Below are 13,891 nucleotides of genomic sequence, written 5' to 3' on the forward strand. Positions count from 1 at the left end.
ACAAGATGGTTGATATAAACCAGTTACCGCCTCATCTTCATCAACTCAGCCTCCTGCTCAACCTACCCTCATAGCTAGTTACCTAAGGATCTACAGAGATGAACCGTTTCACACCAAATTTGTTTATTTATTTATTTGTTCAATGTATTAAAAAAAAAACATCTGCATGTCACATCTGATCAACTGTGCTCGCTTCAGTTTCAGATCAATCATCAGGTCAGCAGCCCAACACTGTTATCAATAATGATAACAACTTCTTAATATGCAGCACACAAATGAGGCAACAGTGAGTACAATAAACAGTATCGCATGTTTGAGAGGACTCATAGGACATAAATCAAAATTAAACACATGCCACCACCAACATGTCAGTTGTGATCATGTGACGTTTTTACTCACGTGTGTGTAAGTTTGAGATACAACCCATGTGCCTTCTCGTACATGTGAAGTCGATTGCTGACGCAGACATTTACAGACATTTGTATGATTTTAAGCAGTTAATCTTTGCACACTAATGAAACTTTTTCTCACATTTTGCAACTTTCTGCGTCCACTTCAGGAATTTAGGTTTGTACTTCTGCATAATATTGTGTCCCGGTTTCTTTATGTGACTTTAAATAGTCAAGATCAACTGGCTGATCCAGGATCTGTTGATTGAGGAAGGCAGATATATCATCATCATCATACTTTACAACACATTTTCAGCCCGTGGAGTGTCTGATGGATGTCTGTGAGGACATCAGTGAGATGATTTACATTATAGCTAACACCACACAATTAGCAACAACAATAAAAGAGGCTTGGCATAATAGAAATGTACAAATCTTTGGATGTGTTTGGCTCCTACTTGTAGTAAGGGATGATAATAAATTACACATGTGAGTGACTCCCTGCTGACTGAAGCAGTACTCCTCCAACAATAATTCACTCTAAGTTGTTTACAGCTACTTGAAATGTGATAAATTTCCTAATTTGACATCATCATTGTATATGTTGCTTTGACAACCAATAACAAAACATGACATCCAGTCAACATAATTTCATAAATGGGAAATGGGTCTCAGCTTTTCCGCCTCAACATATGTAATAATAATAATGATAATAATAACTGTGCTGGTACAAGGCTGCTGATTAAGGAGAGCCTGAGCTCAGACAGAGACGCCGTGGACTCTGTGTGGCTGCAGGCTGGTCTGCATGGCAAACGGCGGCGGACTGAGCGGAGTCTGTGATGAAGGAAAACTCTGTGAGGTGGCTGTCTTTTCGGCAGGAGGGTAAAACACCGGCACTCCCTGCAGGGTGGGATGGAACAAAAAAAGGATGGAGAGGAATCAAATGATTATTTTTCTGTGTGCACCAAACACTGATAATAAACCTCCAAAAGTAAAAACGTTGCCAAAAAATCAAGCACAAACAGATGAGTTTAATTCTAAAAATCTTAACTCAAGCCCCACTTACAGGCTTTTTACAAGCTTTCACCCACACCTGACTGCTGTTGCCTGGGCCTTGTAGACTGGCTTATTGTTCTGATGAAGCATGCAGCATTCCTGGTGGTAAACACATGCGTTTATTACACAGATCAAAACTGAAAAGCCACAGCCAATAAGTGGGTCTAATGTGGGTGGTCAAGTGTGGAGACCCTAACAGACTTTTTTCCAACTTTTGTTTTCCCTAAATTAAAATAGATGTGGAGATATGATTTAACTAACCATGACATAAAAGGTTTTGAACACATTGATTGCACTGAGCTCTGTGTGCAGACAACACAAACACCATTTAGCCTACATCATGAAGCATTGATATTGTTGAAGCTGTAACGCCCCCCAATCCTGCCTTAATAAAGTTTTACAACTTAGGTGTAAAAACCTTATCAGAAAATCAACTTTTTGAGTTCTCTGCTCCGCTCTTCTACCATCCTGCCGCCTCCTTTTCTCAAGGTAAACACTGGCACTAAATACACGTTGCTAACAAGGATTGCTAACTGCTAATTCAGCATATTTTTGAATATACCACTATGTAAAAATCAAATCAAATAAAGGCTCCACGGCAACATTATTCTTTCTATTTACATCACCCAATAAGTAATAAGTAAGAAGGAAGGATGTAATTGATTCAGTGCTACAGTATACGATATTATTTTAGTGGGTGGATGAAGGGTGGAGATTGAGAAGTTAGCACCAGATCAATAAAAAAACAACATTGAATATCAACACTTGTGTGTTGACCGCTCAGTGACCTGGTGGAGCTGGTGAGCTGTGTGTGTGTTGGCGTCCATCAACAGAGGAGCTGTAGGGGAAGACGCCGTGGTCCCGGGGGGCTCGGTCACAGGGCTGCTACTCCTCTGATAGGAAGAAAAACACGCACAGGGAAACACACACTATATTATTTTAAATGAAAAGAAACAAAAACACATAGAGAAGACACATGGGCACATAAAAACAAGAAAAAATAGCCTAAACAAGTGAAATGACACAGATGACCTGATACATCATGGAGAAACGCACCACATTAGCTTTGGCTCTGTTAATGGACTGCCTGCCATGGGCTGTCATCACAGGTTCACACTTTGAATGGGAGCCAACAACGGAGCCCTGGAGCTGACATGGAGTCTGTCCTTCACACGTGTTAGTTAATTTGTGCGCACATATTAGGTGTATTCTGGTTCAGAGAGCAACACACCTCCTTTCAGGTGTAGTCCATGAGGTGCAGACCTCAGTCTACTGAGTTCAAGGAGACACTATCGCTGTCTGCAGCGTTCTTTATGTGTTAAAGATGATCCAGGAAGTGCAAGAATACATCTAACTGTACTTTGCACAAAATGCCTGCTCGGCCGTGAACAAGAACATATTTCCAAGACTTTGTATCAAATCTTAATAATAAGTAATTGATGTTACGTCTATGTGACATCACCTTTTCCACCCACTCCTGCATGCCAGAAAAACAGACAAACACAGAAATGTCAAATGAGTAATGAGCTACTGTTCATTCTAAGGCGCTGGTTAACGGTGACGGATGTTCGGTACAGAGCTGGTGTCTTAACAAACACTGACCTTTTTAACCTGCTGGATCATCTACACCCAGCTGTTCTGAAATCTGAAATCCAGCTGTTTATCATCATTATCATCATTTCTTTTTAAAGCTCTGTTGGGTACACTTGCCAGTCACTGCTGTGATTCACACATTCTTCTTTGCAGAAACCTTTGATGAGTGTGGGCCTCAGTGCTGTTGTGCGCTCTGTGTGGGTGGCCTGTCTGCAGTGTGGATGAGGTCAAATCCAAAGACCTGCTGGAGGCTACAAACCTATAACTTATACTAACTCTGTTCTTCTCTCTCTTTTACATAATATACTGCAGCCGGCAACCGGCAACTATATTTACATGACGGCTAATCTAATTATCTCACGGGTATGGAACAGACGATATCGCATGATAAGTCGCCACTCCTATAGTTATGGAACACTTCAGGGACTCACATGTTAAAATTAATGTGTAGTTTTTAAACACCATATATACAAAACGTGTGGAATGTGGGAGGTAATCGACACATCAGTGATTTACCTACAGAATTATATTAAATTTAAGAACATAAGGAAGAAATGGGAACACATTCCTACAGCAAAAAACACAGAACGTCACAGATAACTGAGAGAACTATGACAGTTCAGGGAAAATACTCCCTATAAATCGTTGCAGATAATCTCATTTACTGAAGGGAGACATGTTGCATGATGTGAAGATTGCAGCTTTGGCTGCATGGAGTGAAAGACGACAGCGGGACGGACGCTGTGTGGTCTGCTGGCAGTTGTGTTCAAGGTCACTCAGGACAAATCAGTTCCATCTCTGGCAGCGCAGATATCAGTGAGTTCACCATAGACCACAAACATGCAGAATCTTTAGTGCTCTGTGTGGACTCTAGGTTTTTGTCGGTGGATGTGGTTTTCAGTAGACTGGCCACACCTTGTAGCATGAGAGGAGCTTACACAACAGTAACATGGCAGGCAGAGCTGAATAGATGAGGCAGATCTTGAGTGATTTTGCTACCATTATATGCCGGCTTAAATCCATTTACTAAAAACAAAATAAAGAAAGAAATATTCTCATTTTAATAAATAGTGAATCCATCAGTTTTGAGTTGATGTATTCACCCTAACTGACATCTACTATGTGTCAGATATTTGATTCTTTGATTCTTTTTGCTCCACTAACCTCCTCTGACATTGGACACAGCAGTAACATGATGAGCGTGCAACACACAAAAATCAGGCCTCAAATAGTTGTGTGAGCTTTACAGGGAGTTTGGTGGGAACAGTGTCTTTAGCTCAGTGTGTCTGACAGTTTTACAAGTGGAAGCTGCAGGAGGAACAGTGAAGGAATGTTTCTGATAAACTTCGCTGATGGATGGGGGTTTACCGAGCAGAGACAGGCCTGTTAATCCTGCTGATACAACTATCAGTGTTTCTAGCTTTTATTAGCTGTCATGACCTTCTGTCTCTGTCCTGCCTTTGGTGATTCTTCGGTGATAATAGGAGAAGACAGTCAAAAAACACGTAACGAAGATCGATTTACAGCTAAACAGACATCAGAATGTTGTTGTGATATTTTCCTTATCTCATATTTCAGCTCAGAGAGTTTATAAAGAGGCAAGCTGGTGCCCTAATACACAACAGCAGCAGCAGCTGGGCCTTTGTGGCAGCAACAGTCCTCCGGCCATGTAACCACAGCATGAGAGACACTCACACTTACATAAAGCAGACGACTTTCTTTTCCCCAAAATGGAGAATGTGGTTTAGCTCGAGATCATCCAGTTCAATGTTTATGCGCTTTTTGAATACACCACATTTAACAAATTAGAGTAAGAACATATTCTGGATGAGGAACAATCAAAAAAAACTAAAGAAAGAAAAAACAGTATTCACCCAACCCTGAACTCCCCCAGCCCTCATTTCACAGCTAATAATCTCTGCACCCCACGAGGAAGCCGTCGATAAAAGGTTTTTCCTGACAGTAAACTTCATAGTAACTTCATGATGGACCACACCGGCCATTTGAGGGATATAAAACGAGATGATTTATGTAACGTATAGTTTTTAAAAAAAAAATAAAAAATACCACCCAACATGATAACAACCCTGTGAAACTGTACGCTTGGATCACTTTCAGTTTGTCTCTGTGTCACCACCTCTAGTCTGAACTGTTGTATGCAGTGAAACAGCCTGGAACCCAAATCTGTGATTAATCGTTATACATTATCGTACTGCAGCCAAAACAAGGTTATGTCAGTTATTTCTCCTTTTTATGGATGGATAAAGCTGAGTTGCTGTTAAGGGATGAGCTGTAAATCTGCTCTTTTATTCCAGCTTTAGAGCTACACTTTAAAGAACAGACAGTTTTTGGCTTCTCCTGCTGAGCAATGCTCAACTAGAGGGGTGTAAAGTTTCATTGAGAAAATGTTCATCTCTCTTGTTTGTGTGAACACAGCAGTATGTTAACCTGCTGTGTCAAAACATACGATGGCAGACTAATGACAGTTGCCACGGTGAGCTTTTTGTGCATGTCTGCTGGAACAATGATCAGCATCTTGGCATGTTAACATGTTAAATTAGACGGAATTTTGACCTGATGCCATGAAGGTTTTTATAATTTGTCTTCAGTGGGATCAGTAAAGTCTGAAAATAGTTACAACAAGCCCTCCAACAGTATTTGAGATGTATTACTCTCAATATTGCAGCTTCCTCTGTGAGGAATAAAGATTTGTATGAGCCAATGAGATACCATGTTGATTTATTAGTCAGCTCAGGCAAACCCTGGCTCACTCTTATACATAACAGTTATATGAGGCTGATTAATAAGTAATAAAATGTGATCGTATTTTAAGTTTGTTTATTCAGAATCGGATTCTGACGGGATTAAAGATGTCTGCCTGTGTTCCAAATCTATTTTCATGTTACCAAAAGAAAAATCTCTGCTATTATTATCTGTCTACTTGAACCCACACTTACAACTCACATTACAGTAAAGATATTTTATCATCATATCTACACTGAGGAAAGTTATAATGCAGTATTGTTTAGTCGGGTGTGGGCCTCGGGACAAAATTGGTTCCAGTGAAAGGCGTGTCCATGGTGGTTTGGGTTAGGTCAGCTCTGTGCTTTTTTAACTAAAAAGGTCAAATGTATCAAATCAAACCATGTCCACTTCACACAAGATGTGTCTGTGAATGTCTTACCGAGTCCTTGATGCTGCCCAGCACCGCCGTGGTCAGTATCCCCATGAAGAGTGCCACCAGGTTGAGGCTGGCCAGGGTCCAGATTAGAATATACAGAGTGAGGACCTCCTCACAGCTTTGTACTCCAACAAACTCGTAGTAGTTGCTGAGGTATCCTCCGCTGCAGAACAAACACTTCTGTTTAATCTGAGTGACTGTTCACATTTTAATGACACAGGAGTTAGTTTGTGTGGTTTATGTTGCCATGATGGCGGTAACAACATCTTAACACTGTGGGAAAGTGGTGTGTTGTCTCACTTGGCGCAGTCGTACAGGTCACAGCAGTAACAGGTCCCGCTTCGTACCGTCATGGTGCAAGACTCCTTAAGATTCCAACATGATACCTCAAAAAAAGAGACGTGCTAAGTTCACCAGGAAATACACAACATAAATACTATTTACAATGGACCTGACCAAGCATATTGGAATTCATTGCCTTGATCACTGCATCTTTACTCACAGATGTGTAGAAGTTTTCATAGATGTAGCTGCTGCTGCCACTGCTGTAATGCTGGCATCTCCCTGCCTTCAGTGAACGCACGTCCTGGCGAACATGAGCCACATAGTTTAATCCCAAAGAACACATTTGTATTTTATTGATAATAAAAATCAATGAAAAAAAAAACTAAATATGTTCTCGAAGATAATCCAGATGGCCGTGCGTGCAGAGTGAGCAGAAGACATCTGAACAGAGTAAACAGCGTTAAGTCTGGAGTCAAACGACGAGGCCGTTTCCAGCATTCACTCAGTCCACTTTGAGCAAATATTGTTTATGGATTCTTTCAACTGTTACAATAAGGTTCACTTCTGGTGCTTATTGACAGCAGACAACATTTTTTAAATATTTTTTGTAAAAAAAACAATGCATCAGACTGAAGGACAGGGAACAATAAAGTGTTGGACATGTTTCATTTATTGTCTGGTGCCATGTGTGAGGTCTGTTTAGGACAGATGCTACGTTTCAGCTTCAGACCTACAGGCTTTAAAAACTCTTTTCAGCACCAGTGGGTATTTTTTTTTATCTTTTTTATGTTGTTGTCTTGTTGTGGAAATTCATGTAGGGCTGTCATCTAAAGTTTGTAATAAACTGCTGTAGGACTCCTACCTAAAGGAGACGATGCTTTAGAGGGAGCGTATCTTTCTAAAAAAAAAAGGTACAAACTTTTTTGCACACTGGAATTTATTACCATGATGAGAAGGATTATTTTTAGTTTAAAAAATATTATAAAAGGGAGGTAAGTTCTTATAACTCTTATTTTAAGAAAGTCAAGTTTAAAATCATATCATATAAATCTATCCAAAAGCTTTCAGCACAACGTATTTTATTAGAAATTCAAACGGCCCACTTATGGTGGCTAAGCTGTTTGATTCAAGTGTCTGACTGCTGATTATTTTCAGTAAGTGTCTCTCTAGATTCTTCATCATCGTCATCCAGGACATCAGACATATGCAGAATGAAACGTTCTGTGAATCTACTGCACTGACCGAGTGCTGTTTTTTCAAATGGCTGCCCAGTGGAGTGTTAGTGCTTTCTTTCATCATCCAGGTCAATCACCACTAGTTTAGGTAACTCACCATGTTTAAAACAATATAGACACCATCCACCACCAGGCACATGAAGGAGGTGATGACCCCGAAGCTGAGGAACACAATAGCAGCCACCAGCTGGAGGAGAAACATGAGGCACAAATTAAAGGATTTCCCATTAAAATTATGGACATACACAACAAGTTTCAATAAAACTGATCACTGTCTTTCACACAGATACATCGATCTCATATGTGAGAGCACAAGAATCAGATTGGCCTGTAAAAATATGGCAGGATTTTCCTGTGGATCAGATGGCAACAAGATCCAATCCTCTCCTGGCACTCACTTGGATGCCATTTTGACACATACCGCCTGAAAAAAAATGATTCAGGAATGGTTTGAGGAGGAGTTCAAGATGTTTCCTCGATCTCAGTTCAATCCCTGGAGGCTTCACAGCACAACTTAACAGACTTAAAGAATCTGCTGCTCACATCCCGGTGCTCCATACCACAGGACGTATTCGGAGGTCTTGTGGAGTCTGTGCCTTAGTGAGGTCAGAGCTGTTTTGGCAGCATGATCTGCTGCTGCTTAGACTGGAAAAGCATCTCTCAGTCAGCCAACAGCAATATGATAAAATTCTTGTTAAAACAGGGACTCTTCACAATCATAATATGTTCCAGTCTACTTAAGAGCAAACAAAACAAGATAACAGCTGACTCTAAGTGTGGCATGCTGGGAGTTTGAGCATCCTCGGTGCACCTCTCCTTCAATACTCCCCTTTATTAAACACAACTTAAAGCTAAATGTGTCATCTGTTACATATATTATAAAACGTGGCATCAGGTCATTTTCTCATCCTTTTTTTTTTCAAGGGTTCATCAAGACAAAAAGCACCGAGCAGTGAACGAAATAAAAATGAAATCCAAACATAACATCAAATCCAAACACAAGCAGCTCCATCCAAACACTAAAAGAATGTCTGCACATGTCCTCTGTGGACAGCACGATCTGCTTGTTTTTGACATAAGACACAACTGTTGCTATGGTCCTGCATGTAAGTAAATGTTCATGGCTGCTCTTCTGAGATCCACCCTGCTGGGTCCTTAAGCATGCTTTAAGCATGAAGAGCACCTCCAGGAAGAAAGAGCATGATCCATAGGTTTGTTTCAGCTGGTTACATATTTCTTGGTTAAATATTAACAGGAATAGTCAGGTGTGCAATTATTTAAGCACTGTAAAGACACGATGGTTTTTCACAGAGACTGCAGCCAAAATCTGTCTGAGGTACCACCTGATGAGGAGCTGCTCGTGTGTCCCCCAGCAGACAGCCTTTACTGCACTGACTGCACTTTACTGTGACAAAAAAAATCGAATGGTAAAATTAATATAAAAGCCTGCAGCTACAAAGTCACACTTCAAATACTGTAGCATTATATACAGGAAATACAATGAATTCCAGATGTTGCATTCCTGCTTCAGCTTTACAATGCATCACATAGTCTGAGTCATAGTTAGATTCTTCTGTGATGCATGCAGCAGAATGTACAAGGCAAAACTTCACCACACTCATCACTGTACGGGCTGGTACTGGTCATACTGTACATGTTCTGTAATATTACTGATGACCCTAAAATGATAGGAACAGATACGATGTGTATACATAACAAACAATGTATGTTGTAAATTTAAGATTCTGATCATCTTATGCTTTTGTAACAGCTGCAGTTTAAACATGAAGGCCTGATTCACACTCCTGACAACAGCTGATAAGGAGATAAATCTGCTTGGACTGTGGAAGCACTGATGCTGGTCCCCAGGATGGTTTGATGGTTTTTATAGAACTTGAAACTTTTCCAGACCGACTGACCATGATCTTGTAAAGCAAGGAGTCCAGAGGAAGGGACTTCTCTTTGTCTTGTTTATTTAAAGAGTTTTGACAATAACAGATTCCAGTTCATCCAGAACCACTTTAGTGATCTTATTTAGGCCTCTGTTGTTCAACCTCCCTGCCTTTATACATGGAAAACCTGAGCTGAGGAGTGGGTTTGCAGAAGCAGAGGATGAGCAGATTGGCCAGTGAACCAACCGAGTCATCAGCTGATGTCCTGATGTCCAGGCTTAATGTCACGGCCTACCTCAATTAAAAGCCTATTGGCTGTAAACAAACACTACTCCCGGGCCAGCGTGCAGGATTCAGTGACATCTAGCAGTCAGGTTGCAAAATCTATTCCTAATGACTGACACATGAGGCCTGCCACAAACATGTTTACAGTAAGCCACAGTAATGTCACCCAATAAAGGGCTTGGATCATTGATGCTTATACTAGGATAAACATTAGCCTTCTTTTCACTTTAACTGCTGCTTTATCCTCCTGACTCTTACACATTTAGCCATTTCAGTTCAGTATCTACATTCTAAAATTATTCACAATGGAACGAAATCATGGCAAGATGTGTGTTGCGTGTGTGGCCCTGCGTGACACTGCAACTCTCTTGGGACAAAGTAGTACACTCCCTTTTTGGTGAGTCACAGCAGGGTGTGCAGAGGGAATCCATTAGGGAGCATTATTACAGGAGGATGAATGTGTTTGCAAATGTTGCATGCGTGTCTGTTTAAAGGTTGAGAGAGAAAAGAGGAACATACCAGCTGCTTGCGGTTCTCCTCCAGACGAAGTCCCAGAAGTCCCAGGAACGATCCAAGGGTCAGCTGCAGAGGACACGACGTGATAAAGCACAGCAAATGTTACGCCAAATAAAGAAATATGTTTTATTTTCAGGAGAAGAACTCAGAGTCTTGATTTTGATTTGGCTTTTTTCCAAAGGGTAGATATGAGCCAAAAAGAATGAAATTACATTATTAGTACTGTCAGCTGTAAAAACAGCTCTTATGGTCCAAATGTTAAAGCATACAGTACAATTTGTGGTATTACAAAAGATGTTTTAAAGTTAAAAATATATATATACACTACTGTTCACAAGGTTGGGGTCACTTGGAAATGTCTTTATTTTTTCAATGAATTTAACATCAAAGTAATCAGACATACAGTCTAGACATTGTTAATGTGGTAAATGACTATTCTGATTTTTAATGGAACATATACAAAGGTATACAGAGGCCCTTTTCCTGCAGCCATCATTTCTATGTTCTAATGGTACAGTGTGTTAGCTAATCGTGTTAAAAAGGCTAATTGATGATTAGAAAATTCCTGTGAAAAGATGTTAGCACAGCTGAACTCTTATGCTGATCAGAGAAGCTATAGAACTGGCCTGGTGACCTGGTGAACTTTTGAACGGTAGTGTATAATCCAGACCTTGCTACAGATTATTAGCAGATTATTAATTAGGCTGCACTGAAGCATCTGTCCAGGCTTCCACAAGGATGTACATGATGGCCAGAGGCACCATAATGATCGCCTGTCAGGGGTATTCAACTCTGGCTAACTAAAAAAAAGGGATAGTAGCTTTAACTTCATAATCAAAATCATATGCTGAGGATGTGTTTTATGACTTAGTGCTTGTAGCTGCAAAGAGTTTCTGTGATGATCTGTTTCTCAGTGAATAAGTCAAGACAAGGATTTATTAGGAGACAAATAAACAACTTACAATAACTCCGGAGGCATAGCCAGTCACGTTCAGGCTCTCCGTTCGGGTCGTTGTGTAGACCCCCAGCACCACCATCAGCAGGGACAGACTGAGCATGCCCAGTACTAACCACAAAGCCCTCCTGACTCTCACCATTATCTCTGCCACCCACAGAAGAGAAAACACATTTTCAGTCATATTACATGGAACAGTGCAGGACGTATTAAACATAATAAACCTGACTCCTGCATATTTCTAGTTTAATTTTAAAGTCAATATACAGACTTGGTTTATTTAGGTTTAATTTATCTTAATTTAACCCACTGCATCTCCCCATGTAGTTCAAATGTCATGAAATATTTACAAGTGGGATTAGACCTGGCGGCTTGTCACAGCAGAGAGAATACATACAGTAGGTGTATTAATGATGGCTGCATGCCAGTGTGAGAAGTTCTGCATGCTGGTTCGCATAATGGCTTACTGGAACATTAATCCCACCTGCGCTAGACTGTTCCTGAGGAAAGTCAGAAGGTTTCTACTGGGAAGCAGATTTGTTTTGTTTTTTGTTTTTTTGCACCTGGAACTAAAGAAAGTGTGAACAAACTAACAATCAGTGTGGAAAAAGTTACTGTAGTGATTTACAAGACAATGTACAAACATATTTATTCACATTTAAACATGTATTATTATAGTATGATGTGTGTTTTGACTGAATTTAATTCATGATTTGATTAATTCTGAGGTTTGAAAATATTAAAACGAAACTTTTTATGAATTTGCAGATACACTGCAAGAGGTGTTTATTTAAATGAAAAAAAACTCTCCCACAAATCCATGAAAAACAGGCTCTATGAAAATTACACTTGACTTATTAACCTCATCACAGCCAGATGCCTCATTACGGAACCATTCGGCACATTTACTGTGAAGTCAACAGTGACATGATTGATACGTCTGGTTTACCGATATTAAAATGTGTCAGTATGTAGGCTGTAACATATGGCTATGCATGCCTCATTAATTGATTTATTTTAAATGTTAAGTGAGTGAGTAAGTAAGAGTGATTTTATTAAACAAATTTTCAGATTGGATATTTTTTTTTTATTTAGGCCCTTGACTCTCATAACATATGGTTTAATATTTTATCACAAGCCAACAGCATATTAACAAAATAATAGAAAATAACAGTCTAAACCTGACATAGTAATTATGCTAATGATATTTAAGCGTGATGAATATCTTACCTGTTGCTTGGCTCTTTGGTGCTGCTTTTCCTGCTGCTCCCTGCATCCTTACAGTCATGATAGATCCTTCAGAATACAGATTCCTCCTCTAGCTCCTGATCTGCTGCTTTCAATGCAAGTTGAAAAACTCCTCTTCTCACTCCTTAGTTGTTCTGGTGTCCACTGTGTGGCTGAAGCAGGTCTATTTCTACAGAGCTGACACCTCCAGCAGCCTCTGCTGCATTCAATGACAGTTGGAAATGTGAATTTCTGCTGCTGTCAAATTACTTTGATGATTAACCCAATCACTGCATATGGTACCCTGCAGCTGTAAATCAGGAGACAGCAGCTGGGCTAGTCATAAGCTGCTGCAGCATGGTGATGAGGAAAGCATGTGTATGCTGAGGGGGATGTGCAGCACTGTAAGTGAATACATCTTAGTGGCAAGCAGAGATGTTTATCAGTGGGCGTTTATCTCTGTTCATTTCCTGAGGAGACGAGTTTGGTCCTGGGATGCTGGAGCTGCCTAGTTCCACCCACTGCCTCTGAAGAGTGTGTCTGTCCTGCAATAATCCCATAAACACCTTAACCATGTACTTCAAATGGATCATATTCATGTGCAATCTATCAAAATAAAACTGAGCTTTCACAGGTATTACCTTGTTGTTGACTCCTGGATGGACGTGTTTCAGTTCTCTCCACAAATGTTGGAAATGCCTTAGGTCACGAATCAGTGCAGCATGGTCCAATATTTAGTTCTCATGCTTTTAAAGGTATGCTTTGTGTTATTACCCAGCCATTAAATGCAGCGTACTCTGACACTGCACAGTACGTTTCACTCCAGAAAACCTTCTGATTTTATTGCACCCTGCGCAGGATAAAGGCAGACAGTGCCAGACGCAGCTAAGCAGTCCCAGCACTACTGACTCTCCACTCTGTGCTCACAGTGGGGATGTTGTAAAGCTCTCAATGATCCCCGAAGGACATTTTCTCAGAAGCATTGTAACTTCTCGGTGTGCTTTTCAGCAAGCTTTACGTTTTTTCTACTGACATATAGTGCAACCAGACACTAGGAGGTTAGTTTGTGTCAGTTCTGAATGTTCTTGTTTCCTCCTGCAATCACATCCAGGGTAGTCAGTTATGATCCCATACAAGTGAGGAGATTTAAAGCTTGTTATGTGAGCTAAGGAACAGATTGATCAATAATCAAGTCCTTCTTTTCCACCTCCTGAGTGAATTTAACTCAAACTTTTTATTTTTTATTTAACCTTTATTCAACCAGGTAAAAACCCATT

General features: G+C 40.3%; 1 protein-coding gene across 1 annotated transcript; it reads right to left on the reverse strand.

The window, feature by feature from the left end:
* Positions 1-501: 501 nt before the first annotated feature.
* On the reverse strand, positions 502-12,971 carry LOC114445264 (transmembrane protein 255B). Its single transcript, XM_028420218.1, has 9 exons — positions 12,618-12,971; positions 11,395-11,534; positions 10,436-10,498; positions 7,837-7,926; positions 6,722-6,805; positions 6,520-6,605; positions 6,223-6,382; positions 2,234-2,338; positions 502-1,289 (listed from the first exon to the last, which is right to left on the reverse strand). Exons 1-9 carry the CDS (start codon positions 12,673-12,675, stop codon positions 1,149-1,151), a joined length of 927 nt encoding a protein of 308 aa, XP_028276019.1. The 5' UTR covers positions 12,676-12,971; the 3' UTR covers positions 502-1,148.
* Between the last annotated feature and the right edge of the window lie 920 nt (positions 12,972-13,891).

The sequence above is a fragment of the Parambassis ranga genome, chromosome 13 (genome assembly GCF_900634625.1).
Source record: "Parambassis ranga chromosome 13, fParRan2.1, whole genome shotgun sequence".
NCBI classification, from domain to species: Eukaryota; Metazoa; Chordata; class Actinopteri; family Ambassidae; genus Parambassis; species Parambassis ranga.